Genomic DNA, 22,444 nt, shown 5'->3' on the forward strand with positions numbered 1-22,444 from the left:
CCCCGCCTGCCCCGTACCCCTTGCGGCCCCATGACCCCCACCAGCTCAGCCGGCTACGGCACGTCACCCTTCCGCCTCTACAGACCATAGCTTCGAGCGTCTCCTGGAGGGACCCCGTCTTGAGAGGTAAGGAAGGGCATGATGCCTACCCCCCCTCACAAAGCAATGCCCCCCTCCAGCCTCTTGGCCCCTGAGAGAGGCCAGAAGTGCTGGTCTCCTGCGGGGACCCCCTCGGCCTCAGCCTGGGCTCCCCACGGTGCCCCTTCCTCCTGAATTCCTGCCCCCCACGTCTATCCAGGGGGAGCGTAGAGCCAGGGTTGAGCCTGGGAAAGCATCACTAAGGGTGCGTGTGTGGGGAGGATGTGCTGGCTGGGAAGGGCCCCTCTTTCTCGCCGGGGCTCCTCTTTCTGGTTGGGGCCCCCCACCCTCTGGACTCCCACCAGCCTGCTACACGAAGGGCCACAAGGGGTAGCTGTGGATGAGGGGCAGGGACAGAGGAGCCTGGGTGGGGACCATAGGGCTCCAGGCTGATTTGACCTGATTTGGTGGGGGGGGGGGGTCCTAGTCACTGAGAATGCCTTTGTTTCCCTCTTCAGGGCATGGCAACCTTTCATCCCAGCCACTCCTCCTCATCGGGTCCCCCCCCCCTCCACCGTGGGATGGCGCCCAGAGACTGTCGTGGTTCGATCTGCTTCTGGGGAGACCCTGGAGGGAACCCCCTCTGCTCATGCTGGGGCAGAAGCTGTTAGTGCGGCGCTCGTGACCATGAATTTGGCCATCACGTGGTGGATCGCCTAGCTGGTCTGTATGGGGCCGGGCGGGAGGGCGTCCCTGGTGGTGGCCGTGGTGGTGGCAGTTTGGGCCGTGATCGCGATCTGTGGCTGGTTGCCCCAGGACACCCCGCCTGCCCCGTACCCCTTGCGGCCCCACGACCCCCACCGGCTCAGCCAGCCACGACCCGTCACCCTCCCACCTATACAGACCACAGCCTCGCGCGTCTCCTGGAGGGACCCCGTCTTGAGAGGTAAGGAAGGGCATGATGCCTCCCCACCCACAAAGCAATGCCCCCCTCCAGCCTCTTGGCCCCTGAGAGAGGCCAGAAGTGCTGGTCTCCTGCGGGGACCCTCTCGGCCTCAGCCTGGGCTCCCCACGGTGCCCCTTCCTCCTGAATTCCTGCCCCCCACGTCTATCCAGGGGGAGCGCAGAGCCAGGGTTGAGCCTGGGAAAGCATCACTAAGGGTGCGTGTGTGGGGAGGATGTGCTGGCTGGGAAGGGCCCCTCTTTCTCGCCGGGGCTCCTCTTTCTGGTTGGGGCCCCCCACCCTCTGGACTCCCACCAGCCTGCTACACGAAGGGCCACAAGGGGTAGCTGTGGATGAGGGGCAGGGACAGAGGAGCCTGGGTGGGGACCATAGGGCTCCAGGCTGATTTGACCTGATTTGGTGGGGGGGGGGGTCCTAGTCACTGAGAATGCCTTTGTTTCCCTCTTCAGGGCATGGCAACCTTTCATCCCAGCCACTCCTCCTCATCGGGTCCCCCCCCCCTCCACCGTGGGATGGCGCCCAGAGACTGTCATGGTTCGATCTGCTCCTGGGGAGACCCTGGAGGGAACCCCCTCTGCTCATGCTGGGGCAGAAGCTGTTAGTGCGGCGCTCGTGACCATGAATTTGGCCATCACGTGGTGGATCGCCTAGCTGGTCTATATGGGGCTGGGCGGGAGGGCGTCCCTGGTGGCCCTGGTGGTGGCAATTTGGGCCATCATCGTGATCTGTGGCTGGTTGCCCCAGGATACCCCGCCTGCCCCGTACCCCTTGCGGCCCCATGACCCCCACCAGCTCAGCCGGCTACGGCACGTCACCCTTCCGCCTCTACAGACCATAGCTTCGAGCGTCTCCTGGAGGGACCCCGTCTTGAGAGGTAAGGAAGGGCATGATGCCTACCCCCCTCACAAAGCAATGCCCCCCTCCAGCCTCTTGGCCCCTGAGAGAGGCCAGAAGTGCTGGTCTCCTGCGGGGACCCCCTCGGCCTCAGCCTGGGCTCCCCACGGTGCCCCTTCCTTCTGAATTCCTGCCCCCCACGTCTATCCAGGGGGAGCGCAGAGCCAGGGTTGAGCCTGGGGAAGCAGCACAGAGGGTGCGTGTGTGGGGAGGATGTGCTGGCTGGGAGGGGCCCCTCTTTCTGGCTGGGGGCCCCCCACCCTCCGGACCCCCACCAGCCTGCTACAAAAAGGGACCACAAGGGGTGGCTGTGGATGGGGGGCAGGGACAGAGGAGCCTGGGTGGGGGCCATAGGGCTCCAGGCTGATTTGACCTGATTTGGTGGGGGGGGGGTCCTGGTCACTGAGAATGCCTTTGTTTCCCTTTTCAGGGCATGGCAACCTTTCATCCCAGCCACTCCTCCTCATCGGGTCCCCCCCCCCTCCACCGTGGGATGGCGCCCAGAGACTGTCATGGTTCGATCTGCTCCTGGGGAGACCCTGGAGGGAACCCCCTCTGCTCATGCTGGGGCAGAAGCTGTTAGTGCGGCGCTCGTGACCATGAATTTGGCCATCACGTGGTGGATCGCCTAGCTGGTCTATATGGGGCTGGGCGGCAGGGCGTCCCTGGTGGCCCTGGTGGTGGCAATTTGGGCCATCATCGTGATCTGTGGCTGGTTGCCCCAGGATACCCCGCCTGCCCCGTACCCCTTGCGGCCCCATGACCCCCACCAGCTCAGCCGGCTACGGCACGTCACCCTTCCGCCTCTACAGACCATAGCTTCGAGCGTCTCCTGGAGGGACCCCGTCTTGAGAGGTAAGGAAGGGCATGATGCCTACCCCCCCCACAAAGCAATGCCCCCCTCCAGCCTGTTGGCCCCTGAGAGAGGCCAGAAGTGCTGGTCTCCTGCGGGGACCCCCTCGGCCTCAGCCTGGGCTCCCCACGGTGCCCCTTCCTCCTGAATTCCTGCCCCCCACGTCTATCCAGGGGGAGCGCAGAGCCAGGGTTGAGCCTGGGAAAGCATCACTAAGGGTGCGTGTGTGGGGAGGATGTGCTGGCTGGGAAGGGCCCCTCTTTCTCGCCGGGGCTCCTCTTTCTGGTTGGGGCCCCCCACCCTCTGGACTCCCACCAGCCTGCTACACGAAGGGCCACAAGGGGTAGCTGTGGATGAGGGGCAGGGACAGAGGAGCCTGGGTGGGGACCATAGGGCTCCAGGCTGATTTGACCTGATTTGGTGGGGGGGGGGGGGGTCCTAGTCACTGAGAATGCCTTTGTTTCCCTCTTCAGGGCATGGCAACCTTTCATCCCAGCCACTCCTCCTCATCGGGTCCCCCCCCCTCCACCGTGGGATGGCGCCCAGAGACTGTCGTGGTTCGATCTGCTTCTGGGGAGACCCTGGAGGGAACCCCCTCTGCTCATGCTGGGGCAGAAGCTGTTAGTGCGGCGCTCGTGACCATGAATTTGGCCATCACGTGGTGGATCGCCTAGCTGGTCTGTATGGGGCCGGGTGGGAGGGCGTCCCTGGTGGTGGCCGTGGTGGTGGCAGTTTGGGCCGTGATCGCGATCTGTGGCTGGTTGCCCCAGGACACCCCGCCTGCCCCGTACCCCTTGCGGCCCCACGACCCCCACCGGCTCAGCCAGCCACGACCCGTCACCCTCCCACCTATACAGACCACAGCCTCGCGCGTCTCCTGGAGGGACCCCGTCTTGAGAGGTAAGGAAGGGCATGATGCCTCCCCACCCACAAAGCAATGCCCCCCTCCAGCCTCTTGGCCCCTGAGAGAGGCCAGAAGTGCTGGTCTCCTGCGGGGACCCCCTCGGCCTCAGCCTGGGCTCCCCACGGTGCCCCTTCCTCCTGAATTCCTGCCCCCCACGTCTATCCAGGGGGAGCGCAGAGCCAGGGTTGAGCCTGGGAAAGCATCACTAAGGGTGCGTGCGTGGGGAGGATGTGCTGGCTGGGAAGGGCCCCTCTTTCTCGCCGGGACTCCTCTTTCTGGTTGGGGCCCCCCACCCTCTGGACTCCCACCAGCCTGCTACACGAAGGGCCACAAGGGGTAGCTGTGGATGGGGGGCAGGGACAGAGGAGCCTGGGTGGGGACCATAGGGCTCCAGGCTGATTTGACCTGATTTGGTGGGGGGGGGGTCCTAGTCACTGAGAATGCCTTTGTTTCCCTCTTCAGGGCATGGCAACCTTTCATCCCAGCCACTCCTCCTCATCGGGCCCCCCCCCCCACCGTGGGATGGCGCCCAGAGACTGTCATGGTTCGATCTGCTCCTGGGGAGACCCTGGAGGGAACCCCCTCTGCTCATGCTGGGGCAGAAGCTGTTAGTGCGGCGCTCGTGACCATGAATTTGGCCATCACTTGGTGGATCGCCTAGCTGGTCTATATGGGGCTGGGCGGGAGGGCGTCCCTGGTGGCCCTGGTGGTGGCAATTTGGGCCATCATCGTGATCTGTGGCTGGTTGCCCCAGGATACCCCGCCTGCCCCGTACCCCTTGCGGCCCCATGACCCCCACCAGCTCAGCTGGCTACGGCACGTCACCCTTCCGCCTCTACAGACCATAGCCTCGAGCGTCTCCTGGAGGGACCCCGTCTTGAGAGGTAAGGAAGGGCATGATGCCTACCCCCCCCACAAAGCAATGCCCCCCTCCAGCCTCTTGGCCCCTGAGAGAGGCCAGAAGTGCTGGTCTCCTGCGGGGACCCCCTCGGCCTCAGCCTGGGCTCCCCACGGTGCCCCTTCCTCCTGAATTCCTGCCCCCCACATCTCTCCAGGGGGAGGGCAGAGCCAGGGGTGAGCCTGGGGAAGCAGCACAGAGGGTGCGTGTGTGGGGAGGATGTGCTGGCTGGGAGGGGCCCCTCTTTCTGGCTGGGGCCCCCCACCCTCCGGACCCCCACCAGCCTGCTACAAAAAGGGACCACAAGGGGTGGCTGTGGATGGGGGGCAGGGACAGAGGAGCCTGGGTGGGGGCCATAGGGCTCCAGGCTGATTTGACCTGATTTGGTGGGGGGGGGGGGGTCCTGGTCACTGAGAATGCCTTTGTTTCCCTCTTCAGGGCATGGCAACCTTTCATCCCAGCCACTCCTCCTCATCGGGTCCCCCCCCCTCCACCGTGGGATGGCGCCCAGAGACTGTCGTGGTTCGATCTGCTCCTGGGGAGACCCTGGAGGGAACCCCCTCTGCTCATGCTGGGGCAGAAGCTGTTAGTGCGGCGCTCGTGACCATCAATTTAGGCATCACGTGGTGGATCGCCTAGCTGGTCTATATGGGGCTGGGCGGGAGGGCGTCCCTGGTGGCCCTGGTGGTGGCAATTTGGGCCATCATCGTGATCTGTGGCTGGTTGCCCCAGGATACCCCGCCTGCCCCGTACCCCTTGCGGCCCCATGACCCCCACCAGCTCAGCTGGCTACGGCACGTCACCCTTCCGCCTCTACAGACCATAGCCTCGAGCGTCTCCTGGAGGGACCCCGTCTTGAGAGGTAAGGAAGGGCATGATGCCTACCCCCCCCCCCACAAAGCAATGCCCCCCTCCAGCCTCTTGGCCCCTGAGAGAGGCCAGAAGTGCTGGTCTCCTGCGGGGACCCCCTCGGCCTCAGCCTGGGCTCCCCACGGTGCCCCTTCCTCCTGAATTCCTGCCCCCCACATCTCTCCAGGGGGAGGGCAGAGCCAGGGGTGAGCCTGGGGAAGCAGCACAGAGGGTGCGTGTGTGGGGAGGATGTGCTGGCTGGGAGGGGCCCCTCTTTCTGGCTGGGGCCCCCCACCCTCCGGACCCCCACCAGCCTGCTACAAAAAGGGACCACAAGGGGTGGCTGTGGATGGGGGGCAGGGACAGAGGAGCCTGGGTGGGGGCCATAGGGCTCCAGGCTGATTTGACCTGATTTGGTGGGGGGGGGGGTCCTGGTCACTGAGAATGCCTTTGTTTCCCTCTTCAGGGCATGGCAACCTTTCATCCCAGCCACTCCTCCTCATCGGGTCCCCCCCCCTCCACCGTGGGATGGCGCCCAGAGACTGTCATGGTTCGATCTGCTCCTGGGGAGACCCTGGAGGGAACCCCCTCTGCTCATGCTGGGGCAGAAGCTGTTAGTGCGGCGCTCGTGACCATCAATTTAGGCATCACGTGGTGGATCGCCTAGCTGGTCTATATGGGGCTGGGCGGGAGGGCGTCCCTGGTGGCCCTGGTGGTGGCAATTTGGGCCATCATCGTGATCTGTGGCTGGTTGCCCCAGGATACCCCGCCTGCCCCGTACCCCTTGCGGCCCCATGACCCCCACCAGCTCAGCCGGCTACGGCACGTCACCCTTCCGCCTCTACAGACCATAGCCTCGAGCGTCTCCTGGAGGGACCCCGTCTTGAGAGGTAAGGAAGGGCATGATGCCTACCCCCCCCCACAAAGCAATGCCCCCCTCCAGCCTGTTGGCCCCTGAGAGAGGCCAGAAGTGCTGGTCTCCTGCGGGGACCCCCTCGGCCTCAGCCTGGTCTCCCCACGGTGCCCCTTCCTCCTGAATTCCTGCCCCCCACGTCTATCCAGGGGGAGCGCAGAGCCAGGGTTGAGCCTGGGAAAGCATCACTAAGGGTGCGTGTGTGGGGAGGATGTGCTGGCTGGGAAGGGCCCCTCTTTCTCGCCGGGGCTCCTCTTTCTGGTTGGGGCCCCCCACCCTCTGGACTCCCACCAGCCTGCTACACGAAGGGCCACAAGGGGTAGCTGTGGATGAGGGGCAGGGACAGAGGAGCCTGGGTGGGGACCATAGGGCTCCAGGCTGATTTGACCTGATTTGGTGGGGGGGGGGGTCCTAGTCACTGAGAATGCCTTTGTTTCCCTCTTCAGGGCATGGCAACCTTTCATCCCAGCCACTCCTCCTCATCGGGTCCCCCCCCCTCCACCGTGGGATGGCGCCCAGAGACTGTCGTGGTTCGATCTGCTTCTGGGGAGACCCTGGAGGGAACCCCCTCTGCTCATGCTGGGGCAGAAGCTGTTAGTGCGGCGCTCGTGACCATGAATTTGGCCATCACGTAGTGGATCGCCTAGCTGGTCTGTATGGGGCCGGGCGGGAGGGCGTCCCTGGTGGTGGCCCTGGTGGTGGCAGTTTGGGCCGTGATCGCGATCTGTGGCTGGTTGCCCCAGGACACCCCGCCTGCCCCGTACCCCTTGCGGCCCCACGACCCCCACCGGCTCAGCCAGCCACGACCCGTCACCCTCCCACCTATACAGACCACAGCCTCGCGCATCTCCTGGAGGGACCCCGTCTTGAGAGGTAAGGAAGGGCATGATGCCTCCCCACCCACAAAGCAATGCCCCCCTCCAGCCTCTTGGCCCCTGAGAGAGGCCAGAAGTGCTGGTCTCCTGCGGGGACCCCCTCAGCCTCAGCCTGGGCTCCCCACGGTGCCCCTTCCTCCTGAATTCCTGCCCCCCACGTCTATCCAGGGGGAGGGCAGAGCCAGGGTTGAGCCTGAGGAAGCATCACTAAGGGTGCGTGTGTGGGGAGGATGTGCTGGCTGGGAAGGGCCCCTCTTTCTCGCCGGGGCTCCTCTTTCTGGTTGGGGCCCCCCACCCTCTGGACTCCCACCAGCCTGCTACACGAAGGGCCACAAGGGGTAGCTGTGGATGGGGGGCAGGGACAGAGGAGCCTGGGTGGGGGCCATAGGGCTCCTGGCTGATTTGACCTGATTTGGTGGTGGTGGGGGGGTCCTGGTCACTGAGAATGCCTTTGTTTCCCTCTGCAGGGCAAGGCAAGGTTTCCTGCCAGCCAGTCCACCTTGTCGGGTCCCTCCCTCTGCCACTTTCCTGCTGGTCCTCAGCCCATGTCCTCCAATCCCTTCTCTCCAGAACGGCTGTGTCTTGTCCCCATCTCTCCTGTCCCCTTTTATTCTGCCCTCTTCTCTCCTTCCCGTTTCTGTCCTACCTGTAGGAATCCTCTCCCCATTCTCTCCTACCCGCATGCATCCTCTCCCTATTTTTTCCTGCCCCCTTCTCCCCTGCCCCCTTTTCTCATGCTCCCCTTCTCTCATTCTCCTCTACGTCTTCTCCCCATGTCTCCTGCCCCTTTCTCCAGGCAGTGATGGAGAACTGTTGCGAGTTCCCCTAGGAGCCCTCGCCTCCCCCATGCCTCTTCCAGTCTCGCTTCTCCCTCCAGCTCAGCCAGCCATGGCCCATCACCCTCCCGCCTCTCCAGACCACAGCCTCCCGCATCTCCTGGAAGGCCCCCCATCCGGAGAGGTAAGAAAGGGCAACAATGACTCCCCCCCAACAAACAATCCCCCCCTCCAACCTCTTGTCTGCAGGGAGCCCCTCAGCCCCTTTCACCTAAAATCCTGTCCCCCATTGCCCTCCCCCTGGAGAGGCAGGTTTGAGCCTGGAGAAAGAGCACCAAGGGAGTGTTAGGGGACAGGATGTGCTGGCTGGGAGGGGCCCCTCTTTCTGGCCTCCTTCCCGTGGCCCTCAGCCCATGCCCTCCAGGTCCCACTAGCCTGCTCCACGAAGCGCCGCGGGACATGCGCACTCCTGGAGCGAAGCCCACCTCATGGTGGCCAGAGAACCAGGTGGGAAGCCGGGCGGGGGGCTTTAGACCTATGCCCTCCCGGCCCTGAACATTGTTTGCCCCACCTGGTCTCGCGGGGCTGGGAGCCTGGCCACCTCTGCATGGCCAAGACCTCTCTGCCCCAATACTGTACATGCATCTGCAGCCTCCCCCCTTGGGAAAAGGGGGCAGTGGGCAAAGACTAGGGGCAAATGCTTGGAGGAGACCCCCCCCCCCCAGAGGGAAGGTCCCCTTTCTCTACAGGGAGAAGGAGGGATAAGGAAAAAGAGGGGCAGCCAGAGGAAAACTTCTTGGCCTCCTCTGGGCGTAATATATGGGGGGGGCGCTGGCTGCTCTTCCTCTCCTCTGGACCCAGAACTTGCTTTCCTCCCCCAGGCAGGCCATCCCTCCTCCAGAGCCTTGCCTGTGGGACTGTGGATTTTGGGGGGGCAGGTGGGCCGGGGGGGGCAAGAAACTCCTGGGCTCCTGCCTGATTTGACCTGATTGGAGGGTGGGGCTGATCACTGAGAATGCCTTTGTTTCCCTCTGCAGGGCAAGGCAACCTTTCTTCCCGGAAAGGGAGTCTTCCTCGTCAGGTCCCCCCCCCCTCTTCAAGCCCCTTCTCTCTGGGCCCATTTGTGTCTTCGCCCCATCTCACCTGCCCCCTTTTCTCCTGCTCCCTTTTCTCCTGCCCCTATAAAGGAAGCTGGAGTCAAAGGGCTATTGGCCCGTTTGAGTAGGGCTCTTCTGTTCTTCTGATTTGACCTCCAATGATTTATAAACCCCTCCTCCTTTCCAAGGGGAATGGCCATAGAATGCCATGTGTTCTCCAATATCTTCTGCTGGACAAGGCAGGATTAGATGACAGTTAGATGACATCGAAAAAGCTGACCTTTTACCACAAGATCATGCCGGAGCAGATCACTGAGTCAGAGTTTATTACTGAGACCACAGAGGATTGCAACTGTCCCAAAACATCCAGCTTTACTAACAGAACTGCAGGAATACACTCCCTCTTCTAGAAGAGGCACTAGATCAGGACAGAACTGCACTACAAAAAGCACAAAAATCAGTAAAAGCAATATATAAACCAGGTCCCTCCTCCTTTGCTCCTGGACAGCACCATCTGAAAGGTGCTTGGCGAAGACAAGAAAACCCCCCTCCTTCTCTCCTGCCCTCCCGAATCCTCTCCCCATGTCTCCTGCCCCCTTCCTCCTGCCCCTACAAGTCCTCCTCGGGTGTCTTCCACCCTAATCCGTCCTGGCCCCAACCCTCCTGCCTCCCTCTCCAGAAAGCGGAAGCGCGAGGAAGACAGCACCACTTCCGCCGCCCCCCAGAAGACCCAGCCAAGTTGAGGGTGGTTGGTCCTGAGGGAGGCCTGTGGCCGGGGTGGAGGGGTAGCAGACCGGGGACACCCCCAGCATCTCTCACAGTCACTTGGTCAGCCACTCTCCGTGGAGGGAGAGGGCAGCTGTGTCCTGCCATGGTCAGCGCCCCTTGGCCAGGGTGTCAGTGGTCTGGGATGACGGGCATTGTAGTCCAGCTGCCAGTGCCCCTGCAGAGGTCCCATGGCCGGACAATGGCTCTTCCCCTGCCAGAGGATGAAATCCTGCCAGACTCATCTCAGGATCTCCTTCCACCCACCCACCCCTCTTTCTGCAGGGACACCACATCTGGGAAGAGAAAAGCCAAAGCGAAGTGGTTGGCTCCATCATCCTTCTCCTTTAACTGATCAAAATGGGCACCCTCGGCTCCTCCAGGTACAGCCTCGGGCAGGGGAGCTGGGGTCAGGGTTAGGGTCTCCATCCACTCGCCCCCTTCCCAAGGACCAACCCCGGGAGGTTCGTTAGTTCGCTGGTTCATTCGTTTCCGCTGATAGACCTGGGCCTCTCATTCTGTAGCAGCTGTTCCAGCCTCCGGGGAGGATCCGATGGACTGCACGCTGGACAAAATCAGACACATCTAGATGCAGGTCAGGAAGGGGAGGACTTTGGAGGGCTGCTCCCCATTGGGGCAGGGGTGGCAGAAGGAGCTGTGCCCTCCACCCCGGCCCCCTTCCAGAGGAGCAAGTGGGGCACGGTGGGTGGTTCAGAGAGGGGAGAGCAAGGCCGGCCAGCCAGCCCAGCAGAGGGGGAGACCAGGTCTCCAAACAGAAAGCAGAGCTGGGACCCCCGGTGGGGGCTCAGCCCCTTCCCCAGTACCCTCATGGCCTCCCCTTTTCTTTTCCAGCAGCCCCAAGAAGAAGACGAGTCAAGAGAGCCGGCGATGTCAAGATCACTTCCTTTTCTGGGGCCCCCATTCCCCCTCTTTCTTTTCCTTCTCTATATATATCAATGGTAATGTTGGCCTGTTTTTAAAATGAAATTAGTTTCTGTTTGTCTATTTGAGCTGAAAAGCCTGTTGCCTTCTTTCCAAGGGAGGTGGGTGGGTGAGGAAGTCGGGTGGCAGGCGAGAGGGAGCCCACAATCCCCCAGCGGGGGCCTGGGCAGGCGGGCATGGGGCGTCCGGCTCTTGCCCCCTTTGCTCCCCCACGCTCGGCATGAGGTTGGGGAGAAAAGAAGGGTTAGGGTCTCCGTCCATTAGGCCCCTTCCCAGGGACCAACCCCAGGAGGTTCGTTAGTTTGCTGGTTCATTTGTTTCCGCTGGTAGACCTGGGTCCCTTCTTTCTTTCCGTAGGAGCTGTGCCAGTCTCCGGGGAGGAGCCGATGGATTGCACGCCGGCGCCATAAAAAATCAAGACGTGTGCAGATACAGGTCAGGAAGGTGAGGGCTACTCCCCATCGGGGCAGGGGGCCAGAGGGAGCTGTGCCCTCCACCTCCGCCCCCTTCCAGGGGAGAAAGTGGGGCAGGGTGGGTGGGTTGGTGTGGGAGAGCGAGGCTGGCAGACCAGCCCACCGGGGGGAAGCTGGGTCTCCCAAAAGAGAGCAGAGCAGGGACCCCGGTGGGGGCTCAGCCCCTTCCCCAGGACCCTCACGGCCTCCCCTTTTCTCTTCCAGAAGCCCCAAGAAGAAGAAGAAGCAAGCGACCTGACCCGGAGATTTCAAGATGACTTCTTTTCCTTTTCTGGGCCCCCCGTTTTCCCCCCTTCTTTTCCATATTAATGTTGATATGTTTAAAAATCAAATTAGATTTTTTATCTCTATTTAAGCCCAATAGCCTGGTGCCTTTTTTTCCAAGAGAGGTGGGTGGGTGAGGAAGTGGGGTGGTGGGTGAGAGGGAGCCCACAATCCCCCAGCGGGGGCCAGGGCAGGCAAGCAGGGGGTGACCAACTCTTGCCTCCTTCGCTCCCCCACCCTTGGCATGAGGATGGGGAGAAAAGAACCCCGCACCCTGCCATTGGGGCAGGGGTGGCAGAGGGAGCTGTGTCCTCCACCCTGGCCCCCTTCCAGAGGAGCAAGTGGGGCAGGGTGGGTGGGTCAGAGAGGGGAGAGCAAGGCCGGCCAGCCAGCCCAGCAGAGAGGGAGACCAGGTCTCCAAACAGAAAGCAGAGCTGGGACCCCCGGTGGGGGCTCAGCCCCTTCCCCAGGTCCCTCACGGCCTCCCCTTTTCTTTTCCAGCAGCCCCAAGAAGAAGACGAGTCAAGAGAGCCGGCGATGTCAAGATCACTTCCTTTTCTGGGGCCCCCATTCCCCCTCTTTCTTTTCCTTCTCTATATATATCAATGGTAATGTTGGCCTGTTTTTAAAATGAAATTAGTTTCTGTTTGTCTATTTGAGCTGAAAAGCCTGTTGCCTTCTTTCCAAGGGAGGCGGGTGGGTAAGGAAGTCGGGTGGCGGGCGAGAGGGAGCTCACAATCCCCCAGCGGGGGCCCTGGGCAGGCGGGCATGGGGCAGGCATGGGGTGTCTGGCTCTTGTCCCCTTCGCTTCCCCACCCCACGCATGAGGATGGGGAGAAAAGAGTTCCCCTCCCAAGTGGGTTTGTGGGTGAAGGGAGAGGTGATGGTCACCACCTGTCTCTTCTAGGGGAACATTCTGGGCCTGTCTTACAAGTGAGCAAGCGTGTGTTTCTGTGTGTGTGATGGAGGTTCCAGAAAGACCAGGCTGCCCCCCCCAGACCTGAAAACGGTCTTGGTCCGAGAGGCAGCGAAAGGACTGGCCCTTCTCTTGACCTTTGTACACCAAGGGGTGAATCAGGTCCCTCCTCCTTTGCTCCTGGAGAGCATCGTCTGAAAGGTGCTTGGTGAAGACAGGAGCCCCCCCTCCTTCTCTCCTGCCCCTACAAGTCCTCTCCCCATGTCTCCTGCCCCCTTTCCTCCTGCCCTTCCGAATCATCTCCCCGTGTCTCCTGCCCCCTTTACTCTTGCCCCTAACAAGTCCTCCTCGGGTGTCTTCCACCCTAAACCATCCTGGCCCCAACCCTCCTGCCTCCCTGCCCCGGAAGCGGAAGCATGAGGAAGACAAGACCCCTCCTTCCATCGCCCCCCAGAAGATCCAGCCCAGGTGAGGGCAGTCGGTCGGTCTCAAGGGAGGACTGTGGCCGAGGTGGAGGGGTAGCAGACCAGGGACACCCACCCCCAGCATCTCTTTCTGGCACTTGGTCAGCCGTTCTCCATGGAGGGAGAGGGCGGCCGTGTCCTGCCAAGGTCAGCCCCCCGTGGCCAGAGTGTCAGTGATCTGGGACGATGGGCATCGTAGTTCTGCTGCCAGTGCCCCTGCAGAGTTCTTATGGCTGAACAGCAGCTGTTCCCCTGCCAGAGGATCAAATCCTGCTGGAATCATCTCAGGATTGATCTCCTCCCACCCACCCACCCCTCTGTTTCTGCAGGGACAGCGCATCTCGCAAGAGAAAGGCCAAAGAGCAGCTAGTGCATCCTTCCCCTTTGGCGGGTCAAACTGGGCTCCTGTGGCTCTTCCAGCTACAGCCTCGGGCAGAGGGGCTGGGGTCAGGGTCAGGGTCTCCATCCACTCTGCCCAGCCCAGGAACCAACCCTGGAAGGGGGAGCTGGCGGAGGCAAGGGGTCTTCCGGCTTGAGACCCAACCAGGGACCCAATGATTTTTCTGGTTCGTTAGTTGTTCACTGGTAGGTTTGGGCCTCTTTCTTTCCTAGCAGATGTGCCAGCCTCCAGGGAGGAGCGTTGGACTTCCCATCCACGCCAGACAGAACGAGACAGATAAGGCTTCAGAGGGCTCCTCCCCATCACCGGGGGTGGGGGGTGAGCAAAGGGACCTGTGCCCTCCACCCTGGCAACCCTTCCAGAGGAGAAAGCAGGTCAGGGTGGGTGGGTCGGGGTGGGGAGAGCGAGGCTGGCCCAGTGGAGGGGGAGGCTGTATCTCCCCACCGACAGCAGAGTAGGGACCCCGGAGGGGTCTCAGCCCCTTCCCCGGGACCCTTACAGCCTCCCCTTTTCTCTTCCAGCAGCCCCAAGAAGAAGCAAGTGATCCAGAGAATTCAAGATCCCTTCCCTTCCTTTTCGGGTCCTCAGTTCCCCCACCCCACTTCTTTCCCCTCTCTATTTATATTAATGAGAGCTTGCTTTGAAATGAAATCACAGTCTATTATTTTCATGGCAGGTACAGCCAAAGACCAGCAGAATTTGGGTCTGGATGGAAGGGCTTCAAATAAATTAACAACAGGTTCTATGCCCAAATGGCAAATAGATAGATAGATAGATAGATAGATAGATAGATAGATAGATAGATAGATAGATAGATAGATAGATAGATAGATAGATAGATAGATAGATAGATAGATAGATAGATAGATAGATAGATAGATAGATAAACAAATACTGCAGATGGAGTACTGCAGCAGGGATAGAATGACTTGCTGCTGAATAGCATTCCTAGTGTAATGATTGCACTTATACTGGCACAACAGCCAATATCAACAAATGCTTTATTAGTATGCTCTCATGTACTGTATGTCTTTTCTGGAGAATGCTGCCTTCTCATGATGGTCCCCCCCTCGGAGTCCCTCCGGCCCCCACCCCCCACCCCATGTTGACCTGTGGTCAAGATGCGTCTGAATGTCTGGAGAGAAGAGTTTCAATTCCCCTTATCTATTGATATGTTTATGTGTTTTCCTTTCTTGGCCCTGGATATATGGCCTTCAAGAATAGTAAGTCTTACTAGTGTTAAAATACTGATAGCTGTCTTCCTCCTTCTAACAGAGTGGGCCATCTCTGTGTGCCATTTGTCTCCGGAAATTGTCAGTTTTGGGGCAGGATGAAGAGTTCTTTGTTATTCTAAATGAGGCTTGGAGGTTTCATCTCTTTGTGGTGTGAGTGACTTTTCTATTGCATACCTTGCTTGCGTGGATCAGTGAGACTGTCACTGGTTCATGCATTGGATATTCTCTGGGATTTAAAAAAAACTGTTTCTAGGCAGAGCAACAGTCTTATGTGGTACCTTTAACTTGAAAAAAATCATAGAAAACGAGGATGGTTGTTTGTTTGACTGAAGCGGTCTCACCCCAAAACTTTTTCTCTCTGTGTCCTGCCCTCATGCCTTGTCAATCACCCCCCCCCCGCCTCGAGGCCATGGGCTTTCCTCCAGTGACATCAAGGACTCATCCTCCCCCCTCTTTCCGCCAGTGACACCTCTGCTCTTTCCTGGGCTTTATCTCTCTCACCCATATCCCACCTCATACGGCTCAGTGTGGAGTGGGAAGGGAGGCAGTTAATTGTGCCCCCTCCCCCTCGCTCGTCGCTGGTCACCTGGCCCCTCCTCCTTCATTCATCTCAGGCCAACAAACGGTTCTAAGAACCAATAGTACATTTAGGAAGCGGTTCTATAGAATAGGTGAGAACCTGCTGAATCCCACCTCTGAAGGGCCCCCAAAAGATGTTGAGCCAGGTCCACCTCTGGGAGAAGGAGGGAAGACGAGCCTCCCTGTCGGGCTGATGAGGGGCTGGTCAACCCCCAGCTCCAGAGCAATTAGAAGGGAGAACGGAGCCGACGGCCGCAGCGAACAGGCAACTGGATGGACCCTCATTATGTCCACCTGTGTGTGGGTATTCTCAGACGAATAACCCCATCTCTAGAAACAACAATTTCAAAATAACAGCTGGAAAAATTAGCCACATAATAATTCAAGACAGGCATGGCTAAAATTAAGAAAGAAACCGAAGGAATTAGTACTAACAGCAAATATCAACTCTGCCAAGAAAAAAATGAAAATGTGTCACATTTAGTCTGTGAATGTTCAAAGATTGCACAAACAGATTAAAAAGTTAGACATGACAGAGTGGCAAAGTTAGTGCCCTGGGCATTATGCAAAATATATAACCTGCCAGCCTCCAAAAACCCATGGGAGCATCAGGTAGAGAAGGTGTCAAAAATGAGGAAGTCAAGATCTTGTGGGATTTCTGGATCTAAACGGGCAGACGCCTTGAACATTTCAGCGCCAGGTCAAAACCTTCCTGTTCCAGAAGGCTTTTAATTGAAATAACATCAACTGTGGGTCCTGATGGCAATTTTAACTGTATTTGAATCATTTTATCTTTTATTGTATTTTAATTGAATTTTAATTGTTGTAAGCCACCCAGAGACCTTTGGGTAGAGTGGGCGGCATATAAGTTAAATAAATAAATAAAAGAACACACCAGACAGAGTAGTGATAGAACGAAGAAAGGTCCGGACATTGCAATTCCAGGGGATGCCAGAGTTGAAAATAAAGAATTGGAAAAACTAACCGAGTGTTTGTTTGTTTGTTTGTTTGTTTGTTTGTTGATTGATTGATTGATTGATTGATTGATTGATTGATTGATTGATTGATTGATTGATACCTCGCCTATCTGGTCTACTTGAGTACAGAGACCTGGCCATCAAAACATCTCGCATCTGGAAAAAGCACACTTCAGTGGTCCCCTCAGTCATTGAGGCTTTGGGAACAATATCAAGAAATTGCATACAGTACTGTAAGCAGTTGCAAATCTCAGAAATCACACCACCACCATCAAAGGAAGAAAGGGGAAAAAAAGCAATATGAGGAACAGCATACATAGTGTGTTGATATTTAAGGTCTTTGATTAAGACTTGCATTGCTTTATAATTTCAATCAATGTTTTTATAATATTGATTGACTGTGCCTGGTGTTTTTGAATCATCATCATCATCCCCTCCATGGGCATAGGCCTTGTTGAGGCTTGCGTGCTTCAGTGAGCTTGACAGCTATGCAGAAGGGTCTCCCCAGCCAGACAGGTCTCAGCTGAGAAGCCAGACCTACTGTGTCTACCAACCATCCATTAGGATGAGAAGGAATAAAGAGAAATCCATACCAGATCAGCCATCGCCCAGGTCAACAAGGACCACATCAGAAGCTATAGCCTCTGGACATCTGGTGACAAAATGGGCTCCAGGGATCAGCAGACCCTGTTGAGAGAGCAGGACAGCCTGCTGCACAGCGACTGGAACAATGTAAATGCAAGATCGAAAAATTATCAAATGTTATTGCGAGGCAAACCCAACAGCCCGTGGTTTTCAAAAAAGAATGATGGAAATTTGGGAAAGGAAACACCCAAGTATGTAGTGACATAACTGAAGCACGATTAATGGACCAGAGAAAGTTTATCATCTGGAGTAAAGTGTTTTCAGGACTGGAACTGGAAGAACTAGAAAAGGTGGCAAAATCAACACAGAACAAGGACCATAATAGGGAAAACAAATGGAGGGCAGAATTGGACACAACAGTGGAAGAAGATAGATCAATAGAGGAACAACCCAGAAATTATGAGTTGACAAAACGGCAAACATAACTGAGGGGAAAAATGAGTAACCCATATTAGCCAGAACACAAAAAGACAAAGGTTCCCCACTTTACGCCCATTACAAAGTAAACCAGTAAAAGGTCTACTGCATGATGCAAATGTTGTCACCAGAACAATCCCAACCAAGGGAATAAACCAGCTCATGTGTAGCACGGCTACCATAATAACCATGGAACTTGGTTAGAGGCTGCAAAAACCCCAGAAAACTCCTGGCACTCCAAAATGGAAAATTCGGTTGGAATGGGAAAAAAATTACGTGCAGACATTAGCAACTGAAAACACTTGAAAGATTCAAAACTTAAAAATGAAAAAGTAAAAGCCAGATTATGCAAAATATAAAACCTGAAAGGAAAATGATTATGGAAACTATGGAAGAACTAAAACAGTGGGTAAGAGCTACAGCAAAGAAAACTGAAAGATATGAGGGATGCTTAAAACAATAAAGAGAAAACACGTAATTTTCAAATAACGAACTATTATTCTATATGTCATGAGGAGAAAATGCAGAGCAAAAGAAATTAAGTCCATATAGAGATCATGACCTAAAATGTTGGAAAAAAATGTGGGAAAGCCCAACCAGACAAAACAAAAACGCCTCATGGATTAAAGACATTTGTAAAGAAACTCAAGGAAAACAAATGGATGATATTGTAATAGCAAGTGGAATAATTAGATGGAATAGAGTTTAAAAATGGCAGTATTATAAAATCACCCTCAAGTGAGGAAAATTATAAAAACCTTGGGTTCAAAATAAAGGGCCTTATTAACGTTTCTCTCAGAACTATGAGGTTTCAGGGGAGTGTGCTCTGGAGAGGAGGGTTTGTCTCTAAAATGGCTTCCCTTAGCTTGTGCCTGACTGAGGCAACTGTTGTTTTTACCGGCTTTACTGTCCTCCCACACTTTCCTACCAGCATATTCAGATGCCTGTAATCCATTTTTAGGATTTTTGTTTTTGGCCCAATAAGGCAATTCCTGGCAAAATGGAATAAAATTGTTCTGAAGTCAGGAGCTATCAGAGACTTAGCAGGAGGAGATAGACATAGATTGGGTTTTAGAGGCAGAGAGTCAAGAGAGTTTTGGAGTTTGGGCGGGAGAGCAATGGTTGAGGGCAGGGGCTCAAGAAGACGGTTTGTTTAAGAGCTAACAACAGGGCTGGTTCTGTCAACACCTGTATCCATAAACCATTTGTATTTTGTTCTTTTAAAAGGACCTACGGCCTGGACCTTGATCCTTCATAACAGGGGTTGTTGATGAAATCAACCGGGGGGGGGGCAGCTGAGGGCCAGTTGGGTGAAACAAGCAGGGGCCATGTGGGGATTGTGGCAAGTTGGTGGCACAACACTGGGATCCAAAACCATCCCGTGAAAAAAAAAATTGAATGGGCTTGAGTTTAAAGGCATTCGTACCACATTTCCCCGAAAATAAGACAGGGTCTTCTATTAATTTTTGCTCCAAAAACCGCATTGGGGCTTATTTTCAGGGGATGTTTTATTGTTTTCATGTACAACCATGAACATTTATTCAAAGACAATCCTGTCCTCTTCTTCTGGCTGCTGCAACATGGCGGAGGGTGGGGTTTCACTCAACTGGGGCTTATTTATAGGTGTAAGGCTTCTATCATGAGCCTCCTGAAAAATCCTACTAGGGCTTTGTGGCGATCCCCCTTTGCGCCCCTTATCTTCTTTGGGCTCCTCAAAGGTAAACTCGCCCTTTTTCGCTGCCACCAGGTATTATCTTAATACCAATTCAAGTCCCACACACAGGAGCTGCTCATATAATTCAGGAATCAGGGGTTTTCAATTAAACATTCTTTTATTAATGAGCAAATAAAAAGGAAAACCAATATATAACTGATTTATTATGAATAATAAATCATGTGTTCAATCACTGGTATTCAGAACTCTTGTGTACTTTAAATCAATTATCTCCCATGTTTTACTTATAAGTTTATTCCTGCCTGTTACATGTGTGTTTTAACCTTTCAGTTTCTTTTCTGAACCCCTTTTTATCTATTCCTAAACCCTAACACTTTCTCAACATCTTTTGGTCCCTAACTCTCTATCTCTCCCTGACTCCAACTGTCTCTAACTGTCTCTTCCAACTGTCTAACTGTCCTTTTAGCTCCATCCCTCCTGCCCTATCCTCTGATTGACAGGCAGGAATGACAGCACCTTTTGGATTCCGCTACAGGCTTATTTTCAGGTTAGGTCTTATTTTTGGGGAAACAGGGTAGATATTCCTGGAAAGGGTTGCCATAAGTCAGAATTGACTTGAGGACATGTTGTTGTTGGCTTCTTCTTGGTTTTAAAAGCAGTTTCCAGCGTGCATTGTTCCCATAGGATCTATCAGAGAACTTGATGCTAAATCTCACAAGAAGCCGTTTTACTATTAGCTTTTCTCTGGAAAAGTAAGATAGACTTCTCTTGTACACTGCTGATTTTTGAGGTAGGGTTTCTATGACAAGCCTCCTCAAAAATCCTACTAGGGCTTATTTTCAGGTTAGGTCTTATTTTTGGGGGAAACAAGGTAGATATTCCTGGAAAGGGTTACCATAAGTCAGAATTGACTTAAGGGCGTGTTGTTGTTGGCTTCTTTAGTGCTTGGTTTTAAAAACAGTTTCCAGCCTGTATTTTCCCCATTTTCTCCATATTAGAGAACTTGATGCCAAATCTCACAAGAAGCCGTTTTACTGTTAGCTTTTGTCTGGAAAAGTAAGATAGACTTCTCTTGTATACTGCTGAGCCTCCTGAAAAATCCTACTAGGGCTTATTTTCAGGTTAGTTCTTATTTTCAGGGAAACAGGATAGATATTCCTGGAGAGGATTGCCATAAGTCAAAATTGACTTGAGGATATGTTGTTGTTGTTGGCTTCTTTAGTGCTTGGTTTTAAAAACAGTTTCCAGCCTGTATTTTTCCCATTTTCTCCATATCAGAAAACTTGATGCCAAATCTCACAAAAAGCCATTTCACTGTCAGCTTTTGTCTGGAAAAGTAAGATAGACTTCTCTTGTACACTGCTGAGCCTTCTCAAAAATTCTACTAGGGCTTATTTTCAGGTTAGGTCTTATTTTGGGGGAAACAATGGTGGAGAGTGGGGTTTCACTTAACTGGGGCTTCTTTTTGGGGTAGGGCTTCTATGACAAGCCTCCTGAAAAATCCTTCTTTTCAGGTTAGGTCTTATTTTTGGGGAAGCAGGGTAGATATTCCTGGAAACGGTTGTCATAAGTCAGAATTGACTAATTGACTTGAGGGCATGTTGTTGTTCTTGTTGGCTTCTTTAGTGCTTGGTTTTAAAAGCAGTTTCCAGCCTGCATCTGTCAGAGAACTTGATGCCAGATCTCACAAGCCATTTTACTGTTAGCTTTTGTCTTGAAAAGTAAGATAGACTTCTCTTGTACACTGCTGAGCCTCCTAAAAATCCTACTAGGGCTTATTTTCAGGTTAGGTCTTATTTTTGGGGAAACAGGGTAGATATTCCTGGAAAGGGTTACCATAAGTCAGAATTGACTTGAGGACATCTTGTTGTCGTTGGCTCTTTAGTGCTTTGTTTTAAAACGAGTTTCCAGCCTGTATTTTTCCCATTTCCTCCATATCAGAGAACTTGATGCCAAATCTCACAAGAAGCCATTTTACTATTAGCTTTTGTCTGGAAAAGTAAGATAGACTTCTCTTGTATACTGCTGAGCCTCCTCGAAAAGAAGTGGGGTAGGGCTTCTATGACAAGCCTCCTGAAAAATTTCTATTAGCGCTTATTTTCAGGTTAGTTCTTATTTTGGGGGAAACAAGGTACAGTAGATATTCCTGGAAAGGGTTGCCATAAGTCAAAATTGACTTGAGGGCATGTTGTTGTTGTTGGCTTCTTTAGTGCTTGATTTTAAAAACAGTTTCCAGCCTGTATTTTTCCCATTTTCTCCATATCAGAGAACTTGATGCCAAATCTCACAAAAAGCCATTTTACTGTTAGCTTTTGTCTGGAAAAGTAAGATAGACTTCTCTTGTACACTGCTGAGCCTCCTCAAAAATCCTACTAGGGCTTATTTTCAGGTTAGGTCTTATTTTTGGGGAAACAGGGTCACTGGAAGGGGTTAGGATCTGTGGTAAGAAGTGGTTCCCCATTTGAGTCTTGGTGAAGACTTAGTTTTGGGGCTTCTGGACCCAGATCTGGGGAATCCTAAGAGAAGGGAAACACCTACTCAAGATAAATCTTTTTTTACCTCAGAATTTACAAGACCTAATGGCTAGTTCAAAATCCAGAGCTCTGAGGGTAAAGGGCAATGGCAGATGGAGTGGAAGCCTAGGTCAAAATAGATCTGAGGGGATCAGAAAAGCTAAGCAAAAGTTGTTCTGATGTCTGGAGACAGAAATGGCTCAGAGAGGGGAAAAATACTGTGACCGGGGTTGTTGTGAGGTTGGAAGTCACTGAGGAGAGCTGCTTGGAGAAGCGCCACCGAGTTAGAAGGAAAGCCACTGAAAAGAGAGAGAAAAGCTTGTACTTTTGGCTTTTGTGAGGGAAAAGAACCAGTCCAGGTTAATAAGAAATTGTATTGTTTTTATGCCACCTCAAATAAGTAAAAAGTCAGTAATGGAGGCACAGGCTGAGCTCCACGGCCATATTAAAGTGTGTTTTTCTTCTTGTTGCGTTCTTCAGGATCCTTTTATCAAGAAGCCTCTGGTCTTTTGTGCCTCTTGACTTTTTGAAGTTCCCTTTCTCTTCAGTTGGGTATACTGGAGGGAGTTTCCAGTTAAGCCATTCTATTTTGATCCTGCAAGTACTCCTGTGGGAAGCTTGAACATGGTCATCGGTTGATAGAATCACTGGCTGTCAGGATCTGGCCCCTACCGCCCTGGCAGCTGCAGGATCGGGGCCAGCCTGACCCTTGCTTGCAGGCTCAGGCCCTGGCCTGGGTGGCAGCCTCCGGGCCCCTCGGGAGGGAGGCTCACCGGGAGACCTGGAGGGGGGGAAAGCCTTCGTTTAGGAGGGGGTTTCTCCCGCTCTCCCCAACCTCTCCCAGGCGGGTCAGGATCCAGGGGTTTTCTCTGGTTCCTCAACAGGTGCTAATTCATTGCCATCCATGGGAGGGAAAGGTGTTCTGACCCATTATCCTCCACGAGCTAAACTGAATCAAAAAACAGGGAGTTGACTTGCAATAACTTTAGAAAAGGTTTATTAACCACAGACTTTAGTATTTCAGAAGCAAAGGTCAAAAATATAGCATTTGAGAGAAAAACAAAGAAGGTGGTTTGTT

The 22,444-nt window shown here is 54.5% G+C and overlaps 1 protein-coding gene across 9 annotated transcripts; it reads left to right on the top strand.

The window, feature by feature from the left end:
• The first annotated feature begins 7,427 nt into the window (after positions 1–7,427).
• On the top strand, positions 7,428–17,790 carry LOC144585152 (uncharacterized). Of its 9 annotated transcripts, none has more exons than XM_078382769.1 (6): positions 8,990–9,838; positions 10,150–10,249; positions 10,391–10,461; positions 10,722–10,825; positions 11,166–11,252; positions 12,047–17,790. In XM_078382769.1, exons 2-6 carry the CDS (start codon positions 10,227–10,229, stop codon positions 12,155–12,157), a joined length of 396 nt encoding a protein of 131 aa, XP_078238895.1. In that variant the 5' UTR covers positions 8,990–9,838; positions 10,150–10,226; the 3' UTR covers positions 12,158–17,790. The 9 variants fall into 9 exon arrangements, 6 of the variants coding, with proteins under 6 accessions (XP_078238895.1, XP_078238894.1, XP_078238896.1 ...); XM_078382768.1 differs by having other exon boundaries at positions 8,996–9,838; positions 10,394–10,461; positions 10,719–10,825; XM_078382770.1 differs by having other exon boundaries at positions 9,003–9,838; positions 10,719–10,825; positions 11,486–17,790.
• Positions 17,791–22,444: the final 4,654 nt, after the last annotated feature.

This window comes from Pogona vitticeps, chromosome ZW-PAR (genome assembly GCF_051106095.1).
Source record: "Pogona vitticeps strain Pit_001003342236 chromosome ZW-PAR, PviZW2.1, whole genome shotgun sequence".
In the NCBI taxonomy this organism is placed as follows: Eukaryota; Metazoa; Chordata; class Lepidosauria; order Squamata; family Agamidae; genus Pogona; species Pogona vitticeps.

Coding starts and splice junctions, on each gene's coding strand:
- LOC144585152 (XM_078382767.1), top strand. CDS start 10,227: ATGGGCACCCTCGGCTCCTCCAG. Junction 10,462..10,718: donor TCAGACACATCTAGATGCAG/GTCAGGAAGGGG, acceptor TTTCTTTTCCAG/CAGCCCCAAGAAGAAGACGA. Junction 11,253..12,046: donor TGCAGATACAGGTCAGGAAG/GTGAGGGCTACT, acceptor TTTCTTTTCCAG/CAGCCCCAAGAAGAAGACGA.